Below are 24,596 nucleotides of genomic sequence, written 5' to 3'. Positions count from 1 at the left end.
TGCAATACATCTGTATGTCAATTTTGGAAGTATAGCCATTTATTCTGACTATACTTGTTTTGCCTATCCAGGAACCAGGGATATCTTTCTATTTTTCTAATATCTTCTTTAATCTCTTATTTCAGAGTACTATAGTTTTCATTATAGAGGTATTTCACTTCTCTGGTTAGGTTAATTTCTTTTTGGGGGGGATTGGGTTTTTTTTTTTTTTTTGTATTTTTTAGGGAAGGGTCTACAGGGTGTTCAGGGTCTCACTACTAGATCAGACTCGTAGTGATCCACCTGTTTACAGCCTCCAAGAGCCGGGAATACAGGTGTGTGCCACATAGGCCTGGGGATTGAAATCCCTGCCCCTGTGCGTACTTGCAGACGCTTTAATCTGCTCAACTATTTGGCCGGCCCGCAGCTCGATTTTTATTAGCAGTGTCCAAAAGCTCACTGATTAAGTCTATTACCTGTTTAGTTATATCATCTCTGACATCACTGACAACCTATTGATCTGTTTTGTTGCTTATCTGTTTGTTTTCTGGTCTCCTCTTTATTTTTGTGTAATTCAGTTGTTTTGAGTTTTTTTATTTCTTTCCCATTGGTCCTCCATAGATTAGCTTAAGGAAGTTGAAAATTTTCAGAAGCAGTTTTTTGTCTTTTTTTTTTTTTTCATGTTTCAATTTGGTTTTGTTTGTATATGCCCACTGAGACTATGGATCAAATATAGTGGAAAACCTGTTGCTGACATGGAGATTTCTTTAATATTTGCCTTCCGATGATACATTCTCTTCCTGGCTAACTGTAGTTCTTTGCCTCTGTTCCAAGATCCAACCACCTCCATTAACCTGAGGAAGGGAAGATACAGTATAGTTGACCCAGCATCCAGCTCTCTAGAAATGAACCACAGTACTGTTGGTGACACAAAGACAATCTAGCGGGGCCGGGAGATGGCTCAGTGAAGCACGCACTTTCCTGGCAAGCACAAGGGCCTAAGTTCAATCCCTAGTTCCACAAAAAAAACAAAAAAAAAAAAGACAATCTAGATATTGGCATACAGTAAAAACCAATTAATGGCAACAACTATGCCGTCCTGGTAATAGCAACAAAATCAGCAACAGTACTTAAAAGAAATTTAAATATTGATATACCATAAGAAACAATAAAAGCTACTACTGTGAAACACATATCAATAGAATAAATCTGTAATTAGACACAACAAGCCAAATATTGACATACAGTTAACATCTACTAAATGCAACAACTATATTACCATTAACAGTGGAAAAAAATTCAGTAATAGCCAGGCATGGTGGCATATACCTGTCATCTCAGCACTCAGGAGGCTGAGGCAGGAGGGTTAGCAAGTTCCAGGCTACCTGGGCTACACAGTTAGACTTTGTCTTAAAAAATAAATAAATAATTCAATAATAGCATGGACCAAATATTTAAATATTAAAGCTTAATATTAATATTAGTAAAAAATTGCAATACTAGTGAAGATGGAGGGTGTGGAAAAGGGAAAATGAAAGTAAAACTTGAAAAATAAAGAGAAGGAAGTTAAGAGAAAAATGAGACAAAGGGTACTATTAAGAAATAAAAGAAAATTAGTAGAATTAAAGTACAAAAAAAAAAAAAAAAAGCAAACTAAGAAAAAAGAGGAAGAAAATCCCAAAATCTAATGGTGAAAAAAAAAAAAAAACTGAGTCCAAAAACCTTCTTCCATGGTTTTAAACCAGTGGTTTCTTTCCAGAATATACAGTATTAGAATCCACCAGATATGGGAAAGGGATCATGACTCACTACCAAGACCTAGTTTGTTTCCATAATCGCATTTCTGTATGTGGATGCCGAGTCCTGCCCCACCTTTCCAGCTGAGCACAGCTGGTCACTGGTGTCTGCCCTGGACATTTAGTTGCTCCAGTTGCTCCTGGCTTCTGTGTTCCTTTGGGCACCCCAAGTCATGGCTTTCTCCACCAACCTTTGCAGCTCGTGGCTTTGTGTGTGCCCTCCCTGCTCCAGAGGCCTGGCTGTGCAAACACCCCAGGCTGTGGCAACTATCCAAGCAAAGGCATATCCCTAATTACACTGACAAATGGTTAAAGCAAACAGACCACTGATCTCTATTTAACATGTCACCAGCAGAAAGGGCTAGGGCTTGTCAGCAGTCCACCGGACTTAATGCCAGCACTTTCCCAGTCCCTTCCAAAAGCCATACATGACCAGCCTAGGTTATCAATTTGGAGACTCCTATGAACTTCCCAGCCTGACGTGAAACTCCTTAGAGGGCTCTGTGTCTAGCCAGGGCCCTCTCTGCAACTATATACTGTTGCTGTCATGAGATGTCCAGTCACTGTAGGAGGGTGACACCAGAAACACTGAAATATAGTTGTTCTATAGTTATTCTATAGTTCAGTCTTAAACAATTAATCCCAGGGGCCAGGGAGATGGCTCAATAGAATAAGTGCTTGCCTGGCAAGCACAAGGGCCTAAGTTCAATCCCCAGTTCTGCCCAAAAAAAAAAAAAAAAAAAAAAATTAATCCCCTCCCAAAATGGCTCCTGATTAAGCACTCTTAAGTATGTATGGTGGGCACAGCACTGGATTTCTTACCCAACTCTAGCCTTCCCAGCAGGAGTCGCTCTAGGAGTAAAACCTTCCACTGCTTTTGCAATTTACAACAGCCATGGGCTTTTCTGTTTTTCTTTTTTCTTCTTGGTGGAACCGAGGGTTGAACTCAGGCCCTCGCGCTTGCCAAGGAAGCGCTTATTCCACTGAGTCAGCTCCCCGGCTTTTCTGAAGGCTAGTGCTTCCAGCCCGGTCTGACATTTCTCCATGGAGCTGCTAATGCTCTCTAGGCTTACCCTGCGTCACAGGACTCAGGTCCAGCTCCCCGGGAGACAGTGCTCCTTTCCTACCTGCTTTGTTCTTTTTTCTGCCTGTGCTATTGCTTCTCAGCTTCTCTGTACTTTCCATGTTCCTGTCAGCACTCTACAGCTTCCCAGAAATCTATTTCTTTTTTCTCTTCACCAAATCGCTTTCCAGGTGTCTCGATTCTAGGTCTTCTAGAGCTGGTATTTGGTGGCTGGTCTCTACTCTGCCATTGTTTTTCTTCTCTATTATGTTTTTGTTTTTAATGTCTTTCTCCTTTGAACATTCTTTCCCTCTGACAGTACTGCCTTTTAAAAGTTGTTTGCTCGGGGCTGGAGAGATGGCTCAGTGGTCTAAAGCACCTACTTGAAACAAGCTTGGCAAAGCACAGGGACCGCGGTTCGATCCCCAGCACCACATGCCAGCCAGCCCCGCCCCCTGGTGGGCTGAGCTGGCCACACACACACACACAATAAATAAATGTAATAAATAAAAATAAATAAATATTAAAAAAATAAAAAATAAAAAAAATAAAAATAAAAGTTGTTTGCTCATGTTCCTTCTCATTTACATTCATTTCTAAAATATATGTTACTTCTAACACTTCACTGAATTTTACCTAATTTTGAAATTTTTCTTATGCAAAATAGTTTCCTGAAACGCCTTATCATTATATGTTTAATCTTAGTGTCTCATGGATTTTATCTTTTGTGGGCATGTCTTCTGGAATGCTTTCACTATCCATAAAGATCTTGCTTTTCTTTAAAAACTTTGCATGAAATCCAAAGACATTCATTTTATATTACTGATTTTTGAAAGAGATTGGCTCTAAATAGATTCAACTTCACACTCTAAACTCTCCCTTTTGGGGCTAGGGAGATAGCTCAGTAGAATAAGTGCTTGCCTGGCAAGCACAGGGTCCTGAGTTCAATCCCCAGTTGCACAAAAAAAAAAAAAAAAAAAAAGCAAGAAAGAAAGAAAGAAAACAAAAAAATAAATTCTCCCTCTTGGGTTAGGATGTTTGCCTAGTTAATGTGAAGCCCCAGGTTTGACCCTCAGCCCCACCCAAAACAACAAAAACCCTGAAATTCTTTTGTAGTTTTCATAGTTCAAAATATAGGTTTTCTATTTAAAGGTATCTTGGCCCTGCTCATTGCCCTAGACATTTATGTGGACATTTTCTTTCCTCTGTTTATACTCTTTAGAAATACTTAACTGAATTCTCAGTTCCTTCTCACTGTCATGACTGGCCCTGAAAGGAAGCTTTAATGGTTAGTTTTTAAAGATCTGGGAAGGGGCTTCAGTCCTTTCAGACTTTACAATAAACATCTTTCAACACTCACCATTACAGGTATGTGTAATACTCTTCCCCAATTTCAGCTAGTATTCTGAAAGTGGCCCTCCAAGATTTCTAGCCTTTGGCTATTTTTTCAACTTTTCAGATTCATCAGATGGTCCACTGTTTCCTTCTACTTCTAATACTGATGAGAACATACAGGTCTTGGAGTTGTTCATGGTCTGTCCCCAACCTGTTGGTATTTGAGAGTATATGGAGAAACACAGTCAACTAATTTTCTTAAACCTGCTGTCCATGTGGTTTTGGGTTTTTACCTTATTCATTCTGTTTTCATGGGAACACCATAAAGATATTTAGTAAACTATTGTACCACTGTTGCCATCTGCCCAGAATCCTAGCATGGACATTTAACTCAGCTAGAAATACTGAAACTAATGTTTAGTCTTACATAAGTCATACTTTGTAAATAAGGTACTGACACATGCTATTATGTAATGCACAGTATTATATTAAATGAAAGAAGTTAGCCAGAAAGACCAGGCATCATCTGCTCCTGTTTATATGAACTGTCCAGAATAGGCAAGTATAGAAACAGAAGGCAGATTAGGTGGCTGGGGATGCAGGAGAGTAGAGACTGATTGTGGAAGGATACAGATTTCCTTCTGAGTTGAAGATACATCTTAAAATTAGTTTATGGTGATGGTTGTACAAATATACAAGTATCACAAAAAACATTAAACACTGCACTTCAAACAGGCAAACTTCAATACATGTAAATTATATCTTTTTTTTTTTTTTTGGTGGAACCATGGATTGAACTCAGGCCTTTGCGCTTGCCAGGCAAGCACTTATTCTACTGAGCCACCTCCCCAGCCCTAAATTATATTTCAATAAAGCTGCTAAAAAACAAAATTAAACCAGGAACAATGGCTGTATTCCACGGGGCCTGCCCATTAGCTCAGGTGTTTAAGTGTCTGCTAAACAAAGCACTCAGTCTCAGGATGCTGAGGTTTGATTCCCAGATCTTCATGCCTTGCCAGACCTGCCTTTAAGGCACACTAAGCACCCCCCTAAAAAAAAAAAAAAAAAAAAAATGGGTGTATTCCCAGCTACAATATTCAAGAACCCAAAGCAAGAGGACAGCTTGAGCTCAGGAGTTCAAGGTCATTTTGGGCAACAGCAAAACCCTGTCTTAAAAATAAAGGGGCCATGTGCAGTTCTGTGGTAAATGCTTAAGACTGCACAGGCCCTGGGGTTTGATCCCCAGTACTACGAAGCAACAACAACAACAAAAACTAATTCTGACCAATACACAAATGTACAAAAGAGATAAGACTAGTAACTATTTTGGTTATCAAGGTTTAAATATCTTCCCCTTTGGAAAAGAAATTTGGGGAAAATGTGTGACCCATATAACTGACAAAGAGGGGCTGGCGAAATGGCTCAGTGGTCTAAAGCACCTACTTGGAACAAGCTTGGCAAAGCACAGGGACCACAGTTCGAGCCCCCAGCACCACATGCCAGCCAGCCTCGCCCCCTGGTGGGCTGAGCTGGCCACACACACACACACACACACACACACTAAATAAATGTTAAAAAAAATAAAAATATAACTGACAAAGAATTAGTAGCTAAGGCACAGCACGTGTTTAGCGTGTCTAAGGCCCTGGGTTTAAGCCTAGATCCTAGCAAAGAAAAAAATTAGTAACCACAATATGTAACCCCTACAATAACTAAAATACAAGTAATCTGATAGAAAATATTGCAGAAGGATCAAGATAGCTCAGAGGACTAAGTGCCTGCTTAGGAAAGCACAGGGACCGGGGTTCAATCCCCAGCGTGGCATGCCAGCCCCGCCCGTGAGGCACACTGAGATGGTGATTGAGACTGGGCACGTGCCTGTAATCCCAGATCTTGGGAGGCTGAAAACAGGAGAATCACTACAAGTCTGATCTACATAGTGAGACCCTGTAGACCCCGCAGACCCTGTTTTAAATACAGAAACAAAACAAGCAAAAAAGAATGAAAGACAATGAAAAGAAAATACTGAGACAGGAACAGGAACTCACAACCACTGAATGACAAAGGATCAAGAATTATGGTAAAATACTCAAAGTCACTAGTAATCAGTGGGATACAATAAAAAGAACAAGATACTATAAATGAAAAGTGTGACAATACAGTACCACTTATGGACATAAACAAGCCTTACTCTTGGTAGGAATGTAAATGGTCATAATCAACTTTCTATGAAGCATACAGCTGGCCAAATAGCTCAGCAGATTAAAGCGCCTGCAGGGGTCATGGGTTTGATGCCTGGGCCTGCCGTGCTGGCCCTGACCCCGACCCCGGGGTCATGCAATTGAGATTGGGCCTAGTGGCACACATCTGTAATCCTGCTTCTTGGGAGGCTGTAAACAGCCAGATCACTACGAGTCTGATCTAGTTGTAAGACCCTGAACACCCTATAGATCCTTCCCTAAAATACAAAAAAAAAAAAGTGAAGCATACTGCCAGATCCACTACAGGTAGGTATGGTAGGTAGCCTCTATCACTGTACTCAGTCAGATGGATGGAGAATTCAAATTAAGCCAGCCTGAGATAGAGAGACCTTGTCTCCAAAAAACTGAAATAAAAAAACCTAAAATCTAGAAATTCCACTTCTGAATAGCTGAAACAGATATAGAAATGTTCACAGTTCTAGTGATTACTGAAACTATTATAGAAAACAAAGGGTAACACACTGATATTCCTCAGCACCAGGGTAAATTGTGATATATTCTTATACCCAATATAAAACACTAAGTGAAAGGAACATGTGTGTATATACACACATAAACTGCGCATACATACTAACAATGGATAAAACATTGAAGAAAAGCATTTAGTACTTGACATCAATTATCTCAGGCTTAAACTCACGCAAGACAATCTGTATACTGTTCACATTATCTATACGTATATTATATGTATAATGCAAGTCATGGGCATGATTAAACCCCAAAGTCAAGAAAGTGTGTGGGTGGCACAATAACTCCAGGCCTCCAATCCTATTGCAAGTGGGTTTCCAGGTTCCTCCTCCCCTACCTCTGATGAGCTAGGTTCCTAGTTCTCACCCCACCTATTTCCCATAAGTCTCCTGCTATGCCCAGGAGGTGGGACTTCCTGTCATAGCCCGGTTGCCTAGTTACTGGCGCCTTTTACCCGCCGACGTCATTTCCCTAAGCCTCCACTATATATACCCAGCACCTCCCCTGAATAAACGAGACTTGATCAGAATCCTATCTTGTCTCCATTTCTCGCGTCTCCTGTCCTTTGTCCCCTCAATTAACCGCTCCTCTCCCAGGTGACCTTCATTGACTGACCCACTGGTTCGGGACAAGTGGTGCCCAACGTATGGGGCACCTGGTACGGAGGATTCAGCGTCGGAACTGTCCGAGAAAGCCGGCAAGAGAGAAACACAGAAAGTAAAAGAGCCCCGCGCTGCAGTTGCCCACTGCGACGTCTGAACCTCAGTAAGAGGACGGCACCCCCTTCCCCTTCCCTTTGGCAATGGGACAGGCATTAAGTGAACATGAGATATTTGTAGAAAGTTTGAGTAAAGCATTAAAGGCGCAAGGAGTAAAGGTTAAAATTAAACATTTGTGTCAATATTTTGAATATATTAAGCAAGTTTGCCCATGGTTCCCTATTGAAGGAACTATTGATCACAGGCCATAGAAAAGGGTTGGTGATGCCCTTAAGGATTATTATGAGACTATTGGACCTGAAAAGGTCCCAGTTACGGCCTTTTCCTACTGGGAATTTAACTGATGAAATCTTATCCCAGAGACAACTGTGACCCGGTTGTTGCTAATGTGATTAAAAAAAAAAAAAAAAAAAAGTGAAAATATACTACAGGGACAAAAAGGTAAAACTCATCGTAAAGGACAAAGAACCCCCTAAGGGTGTGTGCCCTCGTGTAAGGGAACAGAATCTTGAAATCAAAATCAGGAAGCCAGATTTATGTTGAGAATAAAGAGCAAGGAACCCAGCAGGAGGATTTAAAATGTTGTGAGCTTGGCCAGAAAGAAAGCGCCAAGAAAGCTGTAGACTGCAAAGATGGAACTGAGAGGCTCTCCATTGCCGGGAAGGAACCTGAGAATGGAAGGGATGGCCTGAGGGCATCACAGGAGGAGGCAGGTCTCCACCCTTTACAGCCTCAGTACTACAAAGGTCAGGGGCTTTGCCTTGAGGGGAAAGCTGCAAGGCCCCCTGTTCCAGAATGTCAGCGGGCGGTTGCCCACGGCTCCATACACCACAGCCATTTTAGAAACTGTGGCTGACAATTGACTTACTCCTGAGGACTGGCAGGCATTAGCCAGAGCCACCCTCTCTGGGGGGGATTATCTCCTGTGGAATTCTTCCTGTATACATGGAAGCTTCCACAATGATAGCTTCACTGTTGATGTTGGATTTGTTACCTTCACCAGCTGCAATCAAATACTTAACTAAAGTAGCCCTATTTGCCCAAAAAAGGGACATGTGTTTATATGCGGAGGAAATTTAGCCTTCACATATTTACCTACCAACTGGACACGACTGTGTGTCATGGCAATTGTATTGCCTGATATAGATGTCATCTCTGGTAATGATCCTGTACCCCTTCCCAGTTTAGATTATGCTTTGGGCCGCACAAAGAGGGCAGTCCAGTTCATCCCTTTATTAGTGGGACTAGGAGTCACGGCGGCCATGAGGACAGGCACAGCAGGATTGGGAGTAGCAGTATATTCTTATAGTAAATTATCTAATCAGCTGATTGATGATGATCAAACACTTGTCTGGTACTATCCAAGATATCCAAGACCAGACAGATTCATTAGCAGAAGTAGTCTTGCAAAATAAAAGAGGCTTAGACCTTCTAACAGCAGAGCAGGGAGGGATCTGCTTGGTTTTACAGGAATGCTGCTGCTTCTACGCAAACAAGTCCGGTATTGTTTGAGATAAAATAAAGAGACTTCAAGATCTTATTAAGAGAAGAGAGCTATTTGAAAATCCTTTCTGGAGCGCATGGAATGGAGTACTACCCTACCTTCTACCCCTATTGGGACCCTTGATTGGACTATTAATACTTTCAATAGGACCCTGTCTTTTCAATAGGCTGATGACTTTTGTTAAACAACAATTGGATGCCATGAAAATGCAATCCATACAGGTTCATTATCACAGGCTTGAGATGGCTAAAAGGGAAAACTGCGCTGGAATACAACCAGCTTATGATTTTGAAGGTCCGGAGACCTCTTAGTTCTCCCACCCTTGGTGAGATGGTCAGGCTAGCCAGAGACGGGTAATGAGGGGCATACACGAGACACCACTCACCGCCTAAGACAGGAACGGGGCCTTCTGCTGTCCTAGTCTCCTATGACAGGTAAGGTTTGAGTGGGGTCTGTGTAGAGGACGCCCCGACCTAAGACAGGAACTGCCCCCTCAAGGGAATCAGCCATCTAGGAAGCCATATTTTATATACATATATAAAAGTAAAGGGGGATCTGTGGGAGGCACAATAACTCCAGGCCTCCAATCCTATTGCAAGTGGGTTTCTGGGTTCCTCCTCCCCTACCTCTGATGAGCTAGGCTCCTAGTTCTTACCCCACCTACTTCCCATAAGTCTCCTGCTATGCCCAGGAGGTGGGACTTCCTGTCATAGCCCGGTTGCCTAGTTACTGGCGCCTTTAACCCGCCAATGTCATTTCCCTATGCCTCCACTATATATACCCAGCACCTCCCCTGAATAAACAAGACTTGATCAGAATCCTATCTTGTCTTCATTTCTCGCATCTCCTGTCCTTTGTCCCCTCTTCAATTCCCCGCTTCTCTCCCAGGTGACCTTCGTTGACTGACCCGCTGGTCAGTCGGGACAAGTGATTCTCTCTTTGGGAAAGACAGTAATTCAATTGAGTATTAATGTTTTATTTCTTAATATGGCAGTAGATTTACGAGTGTTCACATTCTTGCATTCACTATTTCTTTGATATATTTAGTATTTTAAAATAACTGTAGGGGGCCTGGCCCTAGCTCAGTTCTCTAAGTGGCTGCTTCCACAAAGCTGTCAGCCTCAGGTTGCTGTAGTTCAATCCCCACAACACTCCAGCCAGCCAAAAGAGCCCTGAAGGCATTCGAGGAGCAAAAAATAAATAAATAAATAAATAAATAAATAAATAAAAATCCTATTCCATTTTGGGCTGGTGAGATGGCTCAGTGGTCTAAAGCATCTACTTAGAACAAGCTTAGCAAACCACAGGGACCGTGGTTCAATCCCCAGCACCACATGCCAGCCAGCCCCGCCCCCTGGTGGGCTGAGCTGGCCACACACACCAAAAAAAAAAAAATCAATAAATAAAATAACTGTAATTCTCAAATATGACATACAATTCCACACTGAAGAGGTTATAACAGGAGTAAGTGTATTTCCCCTTCCATGCCACACCAAAGGCGACATTCCGTGGAGCCACAGGCTTGGATTTTGGTTGTACACCAACTTCCTTATCTGCCCTCCCTGCTACAAACATCATCTTTAATCTTAAGTGTCCAACTCCAGAGGAAGTTTGCCATAGAAGGTTATAAGCAATTAGGGTGAGATTTCAACTTCATTTCCTATTACTTTGGACAAAGAAGTAAGAGGACCATAACATTTCTTTTTCTGTTTTCATGGTCATTCATTTGTTACACTTATTTAGGTCATTTTTTTGTAGGGCTATGAAGACTGTACTATGGACCTCCCTGGAGGGGGAGGAGAGAGTGGCCACAGAGGAGCACAGCTTATGCTTGCTCTGAAAATAGGCTTCCATGGGGTATTCCAAGGACTTAGTTCTTTTCAAGCCACATATTCCCAAAGCTGAATCAATATCCTGTACAATATTTAGGAGCTCAAGATTTATGTGTCTGGTCTCTAGTTTCTTCCCAATTGTAGTGCAGTAGGATTTATAGTGTCCTGCACTCTATTTTGAGGTGTGCCCTTTCACTGAAAAGGTTTTGTTACACTGTCAGCTCTATCTCTGGTAACTAGCACTGGTTGGGGGCCAGGAATCACAAATGTTCATTCATGGCAAAGCTAGCTGGGGAAATTAGCAGGACATGTCAAGTACAAGATCCCACGACAGTGCCAAATCACTCTCTGGATCTGGTGGAACGTCTCCACAGGCTCCCACAAGATGTGGACAGCATGAGAGGAGATGCTATAAGGAGCCCACTGTCATGATTCCCCAGACCCAGGGTGTGCTTTTAGTTTTGGTCTTTTTCTCTCTTCCTCTTTCTTCAGCCCAAATCACTTGGCCCACTTTTCAAATAAATTTTTGGCACCACTTCTGGCTTGTCTCATCCAAATCTTTGTTCAAGGCAAGAAGGACTTTTTGTTTGGAGAGCCATTTTTAAAGAAATTACCCAGGGCTGGCCAGATAGCTCAGCAGACTAGAGTGCCTGCTTAGGCAACCATAGGGACCGGGATTCAATCCCTGGTACCACATGCCAAGCCAGTTCCACCCCCAGGGCATGCTGAACCAGGGACTGAGGCTGGGTGGGTGGGGTGCACCTGTAATCCCAGCACTTAGGAAGCAGAAAACAGGAAGATCACTACAAGTCAGATCTATGTAGTCAGGACTTTTACTAAATACATTAAAAAAAAAAAAATAAATAAAAAAAAAAAAAAAAAAAAGAAACTACCCAATAACAGTGTCACATTAACCAAGGCTGATTCACTTTCAAAAAATATTTTTATCAGTGTTTCTTCACAGTAATGATTATGTTTACATGTCCACAACACACCTTAACTATTTTCTTTGTCCCTTCCCCCTCCTATCCACCCGTCCTTCCAATCTCAATTTCCTTCTTTTTTGCAGAAGCTCAATTTCTATTTTTTTCTCTTTTTCTCCATCCCCTTTCCCTCCTTTCCCTCCCCACTCCGTTATCCATCTTTTATTTTGTCCTTCATTTATGTTTTGGGCAGGGTTTCTCATGTGAGAAGCCATATGATATTTAAGACATTTAATGGACTGAAGGTGCATCCATTACCTTTAAATATCTCAAGTTTATCTTTATGGTAGTGTAGTACTCCATTGTTTATACCTACATTTTCTTTACTTGCTCATCTGTTGATGGGCATATAGGCCATTTGCAAAATTTAGCCATTATAAACCGTGTTTTTATAAACACGGATATGTACCACCACTGTAATATGATGCATTTAACTTCTTCAAGAAGATACCCGAAAAGAAGCATAGCTGGGTCAAACTGAATTTTTATTCTTAGTTCCTTAAGGAATCTCTATATTGATTTTCATACTGCTTGTACTAGTTTACACTCCCTCGAACAATGTAGAAGAGTGCCCTTTTGCCAACGGCCTTGCCAAGTTGTTATCTGACTAGAGTACGATGGAATGTCAGTGTTGGTTTAATTTCCATTTCTTTAATGGCCATGTTTTTTCAGTTATTGATTCACCATTTGTACTTCTGAGAAGTGTCTATTCATTGCAGTTGCCCACTTTTTGGTTGGGGCTTTTATTAGAGGAGGACTGATTTTTTTTTTTTTTTAAAGTTCCTTATATATTCTAGTTATTAGTCCTCTGTCCAAAGAGTAGCAAAGTTTTTTTCACATTTTGTAGGTTGTCTCTTCACTCTGCGGGTTGTTTCGCTGTGCAAAAACCTTTTAATTTGACATTGATCCCACTTGTTGATTATTGGTGTTACTTCTTGTGCTACTGGGGTTTTGTTCAGTGAGTCCTTGCCTCCACTTATGTCTTCAAAACTTTTACCTATTTTATCTTTCAAAAGACTAAGTGTGGGCCGGGGGGGATGGCTCAGTAGAATAAGCACTTCCCTGGCAAGCACAAGGGTCTGAGTTCAATCCCTGGTTCCGCCAAAGAAAAAAAGACTAAAGTGTTTACATTTTAACATTGAGATCTTTGACCCATTTTCAGTTTAGTTTGGTACATGGTCAGATATATGGATGCAGACTTAATCTTCTGCACGTGAATATCCAACTTTCCCAGCACTGTTTATTAAAGAGGCTATCTTCCAGAGTGTTTCTGGCCCCTCTGTCAAAGACTAAATAACTGAATGTGGGTGAGGTTGCTTCTGCTCCCTCTATTTGTTCCACTGATCCACGTGTCTCTTTTTTTAATCAGTAATATGCTGTTTTTATCATTGTAACTTTACAACTTGAAATCTGGGTTTGTGATGTGTCCCATTTTGCTCTTGTTGCTCACAATTGATTTTGCTATTCTGTGTCTCTTCTGGCTCCAATTTAGGGTTCTTTTTTTTTTTTTTTTTTCCTGGATCCATAAAGAATGCTGCTGGTATTCTGATTGGAACCGTATCAAAAGGCTAATCCTCAGCACACATACTAGAGATTGAACCCACAGGCTTCGCACTGGGCTACATCCCCATCTGTTTTTAAACTTATTCTGACACAGATTCTTGCGGGGGAGATGGCTCAGTAGAATAAGCACTTCCTTGGCAAGCACAAGGGCCTGAGTTCAATCCCCGGTTCCACCACACTGGGCTACAACATAGTTATACTAATGTACACACAACAATAATAATATATCAACTATTCAGAATCTAAATTTTCAAAAGTTTTGCAAATATAACAGCTTCAAGGAAAAAATTTTCTTATTGGTTGTAAATCATAGGCCAGTGTTCTGTGGCTCAAATAATAAAAGATGCAGTATGTGATATGATCATGAACCTGAATAGCTAAAGTAGTATTACTAAAAATCTCCACTTGGGGGCCGGGGAGATGGCTCAGTGGAATAAGCGCTTCCCTGGCAAGCACAAGGGCCTGAGTTCAATCCCCGGTTCTGCAAAAAAAAAAAAAAAACTTAAAAAAAAAAAAAAATCTCCACCTTAGGGGCCAGGGAAATGGCTCAGTAGAATAAGCGCAAGGGCCTGTGTTCAATCCCCACTTCCACCAAAAAAAAAAAAATTCCACTTTATAAGACTGGGTAGGCCAGTGCTGCAAAATATGCCTAGCATGTACAAGGCACTAGGTTCTACCTTTAGGACCAATAAATAAATATAAACTTCACTTCCATAAAAACCAGAAAAGCATAAGTGACATGAATTTACACATCTAAGAAACCCAATGAACTACAAGTAGGACAAATAGAGCCACATGGTGATAAATTACAGTCAAACTGCGACACTTTATGTGGCTGACAAAGTCTGAAAGCAGGAAGAATGAAACAGAGAAGCAGTATATCATACACTGAAAAGCCTCATTAAGACCAACAGTAGATATAAGGGCTACGTCCTCAGAACTCATAGGAGCCAGAGGATGACTTAAAATAGTAAAAGAAAAGGGGCTGGAGAGATGGCTCAGTGGTCTAAAGCACCTACTTAGAACAAGCTTAGCAAAGCATCAGGGACCACGGTTCAATCCCCCAGCACCACATGCCAGCCAGCCCTGCCCCCTGGTGGGCTGAGCTGGCCACACACACCACACACACACACCACACACACACTCTCTCTCTCTCTCTCTCTCTCTCTCAAATAAATTAAAAAAAAATTAAAATAAATAAATAAAGAAAGAAAAGAAAAGAATTACCCACCAAAAATTAGGGAAAAACTCCCCAACACAATCTGCAGACTCAACACAATCACTATCAAAACATCCCAAATCTTACAGGGCTTGGTGGCACACACCTATAATCCCTGTACTCAGGATGCTGAGGCAGAGGGACTGCTGCTGAGTTCAAGGGCAGTGTAGGCTACAAAGTGAGTTCAAGGCAGCAGAACTGGTGAAACCCTGTCTGAGAAAAAACAAAAAACAAAGCAAAACAAAAAAACTAAAAAATCCCAAGTCTTGAATATAGAAATGAGAAATGGAAAACCTAATCATTGAATTCATGTCAAACGATAAGGAGCTCCAAATAACTAAAACAATCTGAAGAGCAAAGTTAGGAGATTCATTGATCCCATATCAGAATAAATGAAAAGCTATGGTGATCAAGGCAGTATGGTATTTTCATAAGGACAGACATATGGATGAGAACTGAAAGTCCAGAAATCCACACATCAAAAGCCAACTGATTTGCAACAACAGTGCTAAGGACTACTTTCTTCAAAATATGGACCAGGTGGACAGGAATATGTAAAAGATGAAATTATATCTGCTACCTCACAGCAGACAAAACCTCTCTGAAGAGGATCAAAAACCTAAAAGTACAACCTAAAACTATACAACCCTTAATGGAAAACACAAAATAATAAATCTTCATGACTTTGGATTTGGCAATATCTTCAACAGAACACTAAAAGCACAAGGAACAAAAGAAAAAAATAGATTAACTGGACTTTTATCAAAATGAAAAACATTTGTACATCAAACAACACTATCAAGAAAGTGAAAAAACTAAAAGGGAGAAAATATTTGCAAGCCATATTAAGGCTTGCAATCTAGAACCTACACAGAATTCTTACAATTCAACAATTAAAAAAAGAAATGAAAAAAAAAAAAAGAAAAGAAATGTAACCTCAGCAAGCACATAAAAAGATAGCTAGGATGATTAGTCACTACGTAAAGGCAAAGGAAAATCGCAGTGAGATGACATTTCACATCCATCAGGATGGCAATAACCAGAAAAACAGAGGAAACACTTAATGATCAGGGTATAGACTGTTGAGACTCTCATATGTTGCTGACAGGAACTGTAAAATGGGGCATCTGCTTTGGAAAAGTGTCATGGTTTCTCAAAAAGTTAAATATAAAATTATTACATTGATCCAGCAATTTTAATCCTAAATACACATCAAAAGAACTGATAAACTCTCTAAGACAGATGTTCACAGTGATACTATGCGCAGCACTTATTTTTATTTATTTATTTGTGTGTGTGTGTGTGTGTGTGTGTGTGTGTGTGGCCAGCTCAGCCCCCAGGGGGGTGGGCTGGCTGGCATGTGGTGCTGAGGGATTGAACCGTGGTCCCTGGGTTTTGCTAAGCTTGTTCTAAGTAGGTGCTTTAGACCACTGAGCCATCTCACCAGACCCATATGCACAGCACTTAAAAAGCAGAAACAACTCAACTGGCCATCAGTGGATACACAAGAAAACAAAATGTGGTTTATGTATATAATGAAATATTACTCAGCAGCTAATAAAGGAATGAAGCACTAGTACATGTACAACATGAAAGGATCATGTAAGTCAAAGAAGCCAGACATAAAATATCCATATAGTTCCATTACAATGTAATACCCAGTATAAATGAATCCAGAGAGACAGGAAGACCAGTGGTTGCAGGAGAAATTGAGAGTGACTGCTTAATGAGTAGAGTTTTCTTTTGCAATGAAAATGTTTTGGGTCTAGATAATGATGCTAATTTCCTATTATAAATGTACTAAATAACACTCAATCTCACTGAAATGGTTAATGTTGGGCCAGCAGTGCAGCCTGGCAAGCTCAAGGCTCTGAATTTGATTCCTGGTACCAAAAAATAAAATGATTAATTTTATGCTACGTAAATTTCATCGTTTCTTAAGTTTAAAAAGGAGGTAGCGGGCTGGAGAGATGACTCAGTGGTCTAAAGCACCTACTTAGAACAAGCTTAGCAAAGCACAGGGACCACGGTTCAATCCCCCAGAACCACATGCCAGCCAGCCCCGCCCCCTGGTGGGCTGAGCTGGCCACACACACACACACACATACACACTAAATAAATGCTAAAAAAAAAAAAAAAAAAAAAGGAGGTAGCTATGTTTACACAAGAAACTGAAAGAAAAGGAAAGATATTTATCGAAGAATTCTCAAAAGAAAATAATTCATCAGAAAAAATGAAAAATGCATCAGTATTTGGCACCAAATTACTAAACTTAATGAAGTCATCAGCCCTTCCAAGCATAGAACAAATGTACACAACATTAGAAGAGGTCAAGACTCCAGGAGGAACTAAAATGTACCCATGGCAAAAAAAAAAAAAAAGGAGGGCATCAAGGGCCAACTAGATAGCTCAGCAGACTAAAGGCCTGTTTAGGCAGAGCACAGGGGCTGAGGTTCAATCCCAACATGCCATGTCGGCCCCGCCCTGAGATGGCGATTGAGACTGGATGTGATGGCATGCGCCTGTAATCCCACAGCATGGAAGACTGAAAACAGAATCACTACAAGTCCGATCTAGGTAGTGAGACCCTGTAGACCCTGTACTAAATACAAAAAAGGGGCATCAAACAATCAAAAAAATAATAATAGGGGCCAGGGAGATGGCTCAGTGGAATAAGTGCTTCCCTGGCAAGCGTAAGGGCCTGAGTTCAATCCCCGGTTCCGCAAAAAAAATATATATAATAATAATAAATAATAATAATAATAATCCCAGAAGGAACTAGGATAGGCGTTTAAAGGTGCTTTCTTTTCTAAAGAAATGATTCCAGGACAATTTAGCATTTAAAAGATAGTAACAAATGTTGTTAAGGATGCGGATGAACCCAACTTTTGTACACTGCCAGAGTACATGTAAAAGGTGATGGGAAAAAGTTTGGCAGTTCTTCAAAAACTTAAGCTATTATATGATCCAAAAATTGGACTTGCAGTCTCAAGATAATTGAAAACATGGTCACACAAAAACTTGTAAACAAATGTCCACAGCAACAATATTCATAATAACTAAAAAGTGGAAGCCACCAATGCGTATTAACTGACAAATGGTTAAACTGGTAAACATATATGATGGAATATTATTTGGCTATAAAAAAGAATGGAGTACGGATTGAGTATCCTTTGTCTCAAATGCCTGGATATGAACCAAGTGTCTCAGTTTTAGGATTTTTCAGATTTTGGAATACTCACGTATAATGAATGAGGGATGGAAAAAAAAAAATGAAGGATGGCACCCAAACTTAAACATATATTTTAATAAAAAAAAATAAAAAAATTTAAAAAAAAAAACATATATTTTAGTGTGTAGATAGCCTGAAGGTAATTTTATACAATACTTTTAGTGCACCTGCATTTTAACTACATCTTGTCATGAGGTCAGGTATGGTTTTCCACTTGGGCAGGATGTCACTCAGAAAGTCATATACACAGCCAGGGATATAGCTCAGTGGCAAAATGCCTGTCTGGCAAGCACAAGGTTCTGAGTTTGATTCCCAGTTTTAAAAAAAAAAGTTCTGGGCCAGGGAGATGGTTCAGTGGAATAAGCACTTCCCTGGCAAGCGTAAGGGCCTGAGTTCAATCCCCAGTTCCACAAAAAAAAAAAAAAGTTCTGTACACTGGTTGGAGCATTTTGGACTTCAGATTTTTGGATTAGAGATACTCAACTTATACAACAGGGATGAAGCTAAAAAAGCACTATGTTAAATAAAAGAAGCCAGACACAAAAGACCACATGTACAATTTCATTTCTATGAAATGTCTACAATAGGCAAATCTAGAGAGAGAAAAGATTAGTGGTTGCTAGAGGCTTGGAGAGGCTGAAATGAAGGAGTGACTGCTGATGGTTTCCTTTGGGGCTAATGAGTATGCTCCAAAATTAGATGGTAGTCATGGCTGTAAAACCTTGCAAGTATACTAAAAACCACAGAATTGTATACTTTCGTAAGAGTGAATTTTATGTTCTGTGACTTTCTTCAAGTCAGATTTTAAGAAGATGGTTTATAAATTGGTCATTAAAACCCAAATCAATCTCTCTCTCTCTCTCCCCTTTAATGTATTTGGTACAGGGTCTCACTACACAGCTCAGACTAGGGGCTAGGGAGTAAAGCACAAGGTCCTGAATTTGATCCCCAGTATCAAAAATAAGTAAATAAACCTTCGGGAGGCCTGCCCATTAGCTCAGTTGTTTAAGTGCATGCTTAAGCAAAGCAGTCGGCTCAGGATGCTGTGGTTCAATCCCCAGATCCTCATGCCTTCCCAGACCTGCCCTTAAGGAATTCTGAGCCAGCCAGAAAGGAAAGGAAAAAAAAAAAAAAAATCCATCACAGCTCAGACTCCAGTGAGCCTCCTATTTCAGCTTCCCCAGCACTGGGATTACGGTCTGCATCACTCACACTTTTTACATGTGTCCAAACTACTGAAGATGGAGCACTAACCACTGAAGAGAAAGGCAAAGTAGAAGGTACCTTACTAGCCACACTAAGGCATTCTTAGGCTAATGTCACCTGTGTAGTGGGCCTGTTCCAAGTTGTAGCTTGAATTACATACCCAGAGGGCTCCCCCTTCCAGTTCTCAACTTAAATAGTGATTAAATTTTCCAAGTTAAGTCACAAAAGTTGCTTAAAGTCTTATCTCCTTCTCCACAGGCAAAGTATACCTCAGGCTAAAAGTATCAACCTTCTCTCCTACTCTGTTCTTTCCACACAGAGGATCTGAGCTAAATCAAGAAAAAAGCTATATATGTAGCTAAGTAATAAAAACTGTAAATAACTGTAAACATGATTTTCACTCTTTTTTTTTAAATTTTTATTTTATTTATTTATTTATTTATTTAGAGTGTGTGTGTGTGTGTGTGTGTGGCCAGCTCAGCCCACCAGGGGGCAGGGCTGGCTGGCATGTGGTGCTGGGGGATTGAACCGCGGTCCCTGTGCTTTGCTTAGCTTAAGCTTGTTCTAAGTAGGTGCTTTAGACCACTGAGCCATCTCACCAGCCCTGATTTTCACTCTTGAATGCCTGTAACATCTTAACCCCAAATAAGTATTCATTGGGCAATTGAAGAAATCATGGTTCAGGAGCGGGGGAGATGGCTCAGTAGAATAACTGTTTCCGTGGCAAGCTCAAGGGCCTGAGTTCAATCCCTGGTTCCGCAAAAAGAAAAAAAAGAAAGAAATCATGGTTCAAAACATTTAGGAGTTGGAGAGGGCTGCCTAGGAATTAATGTTTTGAAACAAGAATACCACCAAAATCAACGTGATACTGTATCATCCACCCTTAGACACAGTTCTCTGAATTCTTCTTGTTTTTTCTAGTATTCTGTATTAAAAATTCAATGATTTATTTACACACTTTTCAGTATAGAGTTCATGAACCATCTGCAACAAAATCACTAAGCGTACCATGCTTACTGCAAACTTACCAAAAATCTTTAATAACGGGATCTAGGAAATGCATTTTCAAAGTGACTCTTACACACAATGGAGTTATGAGAATCACTTTTCTAAGAAGTTCAACAAGATGAGACCGGTGGGCTGGGGAGATAGCTCAGCAGACTAAGTGCCTGCTTAGGCCAAGTGGACTAGGGTTCCATTCCGGGTATCTCATGCCACGCCAGTGCCAGCATCCACCCCTAGGCACGCTGAGCTGGCCACTGAGACTGGGCATGGTGGCGCACACCAAACAGGAGGATCACTATGAGTCTGAGCTGCATAGTGAGACCCTGTACTATCGGATATATATAGGATGAGACCAGCAAAGCCAGATGTAGTGGTGCACGTAATCCCAGCACTCAGGAGCCTTAGGCAGGATGGCTTCAAGTGCATTTGAGGTCAGCCTGAGCTACATACCTAGTAAATTCAAGAGTAGCTTGAACCACAGTATGTGGGCTACATGCATAGTAAGTTCAAGGCCAGCCTGAACTACAGTGAGACACTGTCTCAAAAAAAAAAAAGATTGCCATGTGTTCTGTACGTACACTAGACCAGCACAACAAAAGTAACCACTATGGACTGTAAACATGCACTAATAAAAACTCCAGTTTTTAAAATAAATGCATGCTATATTGCTATACAACATTAACAGTAAAAATGGCACGAATAACAAAGTAGTGGTGTACCAGTGATGGTGAACCTTTCAGAGCACCCAAACTGCAAACCAAAACCCACTTACTCAACACAAGATGCCAACACTGCAATTAAGCCTGAATACTGAGGCTTCAGTTTAGAAATAAAATCATACATTCACATCTTTTGTCTTAAAGATGAACAACACGAATGCCACAGGTTCACCACCACTGTGCTATCAAATATGCAAATCTATAACAAAGATCTTTTTTTCTTCCCCAAAATACTGGAAAAAAAAAACATGAGGGAAAAGAAATTGTTTCTATTCCTTATTTCTTCCATATCAAAATCACAAAGGATGGAACTTAAGGAGGAGATGGACAAAGATAAGCCCCACTAAGACAAGCCAAAACCTATCCCTCGAGAAATGTCAAACTACATACAATGGTGGTGGCACATAACTGTCACTGGGAGCACCAGTTTCCGCCAGCACAGATTAATGGCTTTCAGATGGAGTTTTTAGTTTTCGCCCAGGCCTCCTTCTGTCTTGCCAGCCAACAGGTTTATTGACTGAAACGTTATTTTGTGTAAGAAGAATCCTTCTTGATTTTAAACTATTTATGGTGATACACTATGGAATGTGCTGATTCTTTTTACTACACGTTTAAGATTTTCACTGAGAATCTCTTTAAAATACATGGAAATTTTCTGGTCTAAAGCTATACAACTCCTGCAAATTACTACCAAAGAAAATTTATATTATCCTTTCCATATAATTCTATTTATATGGCCAGGGATGTAGCTCAGCGGCCCAGCAAATTGTATGTTCGAGTCCAATTAAAAAAAAAAAAGCACACTACAATTCTATTTATAAAACATGACTTTTGATGTTAAAATCTCTGGTGTTTTAAAATATTATCTAGTTAAATGAGCAATATACACTCTAAATATTTATACAACACCTATTATATGATCCAAACAAAACAAGTTTGCTTAATAAAAATACTGGGCACGATTTATTATATTTCATGATTCAGAGTCTCCAGTCCCTCCTCCTAACTTCATCCCATGCACTTTCATTTTGTAGCAAGATGTAGCGACACACCTCATGGTAAACGATGGGGAAACCTTCAGTTCAAAAGAAAAGACACTATTAAAATATTAATGCACTTAAAATCTATATACCAAGTTATCTCTAAGATATTTTTCTTAGCTCTAACAGGATTTCTCTTCAGTGAGAAAAAGCAGGCAAAGAAAATGAAACTCGGGTCTGTCCCTTTAGAAATACACGCTCAACATGTGTGCACAGAATGGACGATGACTTTCTCCGAGACCCAACCTAAACAGGCAGAGAATCTGACGCCCAATTTAGGTCACAACCACAAAACCGTGCAAGACAAAAACCGCCGCCCAACCAGAAAACCTGGCTATTCCCTGCGAGTACCCAGAGATCTCCAGATAGGAATGGGATGTTTAAAGTTCCTTTTGTTTGTCGGGGACTCTGCAACACTGCCTCGGCCCATCTGGAGGGCTCGGAGGGGCCGCAGGGCACGAAGCACTGGGCGGCCTCACGCCCCAGCACGGCCCCGCAGCCCCGGGGCCCCGCAGCCCCGCCACGAGACGCGGAGCCGAGCCCGCGCCCGCCCGCCCCCCCGCCGCGTCCCCCAGGTGCCCTTGGGCGCCGCACCGCCCCTGACTCCGGTTCTGCCGCGCCCGGCTTCTCCTCCCCGCGCGCCGCAGCCGGGCGGGCAGGTGCAGAGCGGCGGGCCCCCGGCACCGACCCGCTGCTCCAGGCCGCGAAGGCCGCCCGCACAGGCCCGCTCGGGGCTCCGGCCTGCGCCGCAGCCGCGTCTCTCACCTGCGTCCCCACCACGACGATCTGAGGCAGCTGGATGATGTCGGCGCCCACCGTGTTGAAAACGTCCTGGAGCTTGTTGATGACAGGAATCAGCGCCTCCATGACTCCGAAAACGGCGGACCCCCGCCCAGTTGGCCGCGGCAATGAATGGGGACGGGGCTCCGAGTCCGCCTTCTTCCTCTTCTTCTCCGCCCTCCCCTCCGGAGCCTGCACCCATTGGACCCAGACGGCCTCTCCCTGCCCCCTCCCGGCAGGCCTTGCGCCGTGAGGAGTGGGAAGGAGCAAAGCCTGCCGGGAGTTGTAGTTCTCTCGCGGTGGTCCGTGGATGCCTACGAGTCCCAGGGGGCCGCGCGACTCAGGCGCGCGTTTAGAGTAGCTAGGATGGACGTACTGGGTGTCCTGGGACTCTTGTCTAAAGCCTAGGGAGCGAGAGAAGAGATGTGAAAATGCTGGGTGTTAGCGATGGCGTTCTTTATTAGGATGCTTAAGGACAGGTTGGGAAGACTTAATGACTCAGGGCCACAGACACCCGAGCCGGCTGTGAAAGGTCTGTACGCTGGAGCCACAGTACAGTATGCAACGCTGTTTTGCAAACACCGAACCAACCTGGGTTCTCAACCGTTGTTAGTTTTTTTTAATGTGTTTAGGGGGAAAAAAAAATGGGCTGGGAGACAGCTCAGTGGCATAAACCTTTGCCTGGCAAGCACTGGGTCCTGAGTTCGATCTCTAGTATCCAAAAATAAAATAATTCAAAAAAGTCTTAGCGTGTTGGCGTTTTAGAAGAGAATCGCTTGCCCCTTATCTCTATATTCTATGTAAATCTTTACTGCAGTGGCCTAACCAAAGTCGAGATCTGAAAACTGCCTTGCTTTTTGCTGGGTGTACATACGGTTCCATTCCTGAGTGTAGTTTCTCCTTTTAGGCAGATGGTATCTTTCCTAGGCCAAGCTTCCAAAGATTTTCTGTGTCAAAGTGGGGAGGGGAATAGATACACATGTATATATTTGAGCAAAGAACTAAATCGAGTGAGGAAAAGCCCCCTCCCCTCCTGTTTTTTGTCACAGTGTTTATCTCTTATAACCCATAACAAATTGAGCTTTTCTAATATTTCCTCTTGCTAGATTATCAGCTCCTACAGAATTTTTGAGTCTACTAATGCAGCCCCAGCTCCTAGAAAATAACAATCAAGATCATCACACACTCCCAGACTCTGATGAATTTAGGGTCTAAAATAGGAGTCAGCTGGTAACACTTCACATGAACAAATAAGTAGTTTGACTGGGTGTGTTGTACAGCAGGTAATAAGAGCAATAATAGATTTAATTTACAAATAGGTGATTTAATCTCCCTGGAGTCAGGGACCACCCCTTCATGAAAGTTGTACACTGCCCCACTTCAGTGAGTACCATCGATGGCAGGTGTATACAGTCACCCCAGGAAAATTGGTATGTTCAGCAGGATAAAGGGTATGCCATATTTTTTTGTTTTGCTTTGTGTTTTGAGAGTCCCTTTATGTAGCCCAGGCTGGCCTCATATATATGGCATCCCTCCTGCCTCAGCCTCCCAAGTGCCCAGCTGAGCTTCATCAATACAGTGGACATAAATACAGTTCATTGTGAGGATTGGTTGTAACTCAGGTTATACAGTTCAGGCTGGCCTTGAACTCACAGCAATCCTCCTGCTTCAGCTTCCTGAGTGCTGGCATTACAGGTGTGCACCACTGTGCCCAGATATTACTTTCAAATAGAAAACACTGCAGTCTCTACTTCCAACAAGAAAAGGCAGCTGAAAGAAGAGCTCCATAGACGCAATCAGTAATTCTTTGAAGGGTCCAAGTGCCCCAGGGACAAAAATGATGCAACCAAAATTGAATTCCCTTATTGGTAACACTGTAGATATGGGTGGTC

The 24,596-nt window shown here is 41.6% G+C and overlaps 1 protein-coding gene across 7 annotated transcripts in view; it reads right to left on the bottom strand.

Moving 5' to 3' along the window:
• The window catches only part of Dnm1l (dynamin 1 like), a 67,219-nt gene extending 44,272 nt beyond the window's left edge, over positions 1-22,947 (bottom strand). For 4 of the 7 annotated variants that reach the window (XM_004632182.3, XM_004632190.3, XM_004632183.3 and 1 more), the window contains exon 1: positions 22,690-22,946. In XM_004632182.3, coding sequence (XP_004632239.1) covers positions 22,690-22,791 — 102 coding nt within the window. In that variant the 5' untranslated portion in view covers positions 22,792-22,946. Of the gene's footprint in view, positions 1-22,689 lie in introns of all 7 variants that reach the window. The other 3 variants (XM_004632185.3, XM_004632188.3, XM_023716255.1) reach the window with 2 other exon arrangements.
• Positions 22,948-24,596: the final 1,649 nt, after the last annotated feature.

This window comes from Octodon degus, unplaced genomic scaffold, assembly GCF_000260255.1.
Source record: "Octodon degus isolate 3935 unplaced genomic scaffold, OctDeg1.0 scaffold00047, whole genome shotgun sequence".
NCBI lineage: Eukaryota > Metazoa > Chordata > Mammalia > Rodentia > Octodontidae > Octodon > Octodon degus.
Note: the sequence above shows the minus strand (reverse complement) of the source record. Positions and strands in the feature narration are given on the sequence as shown.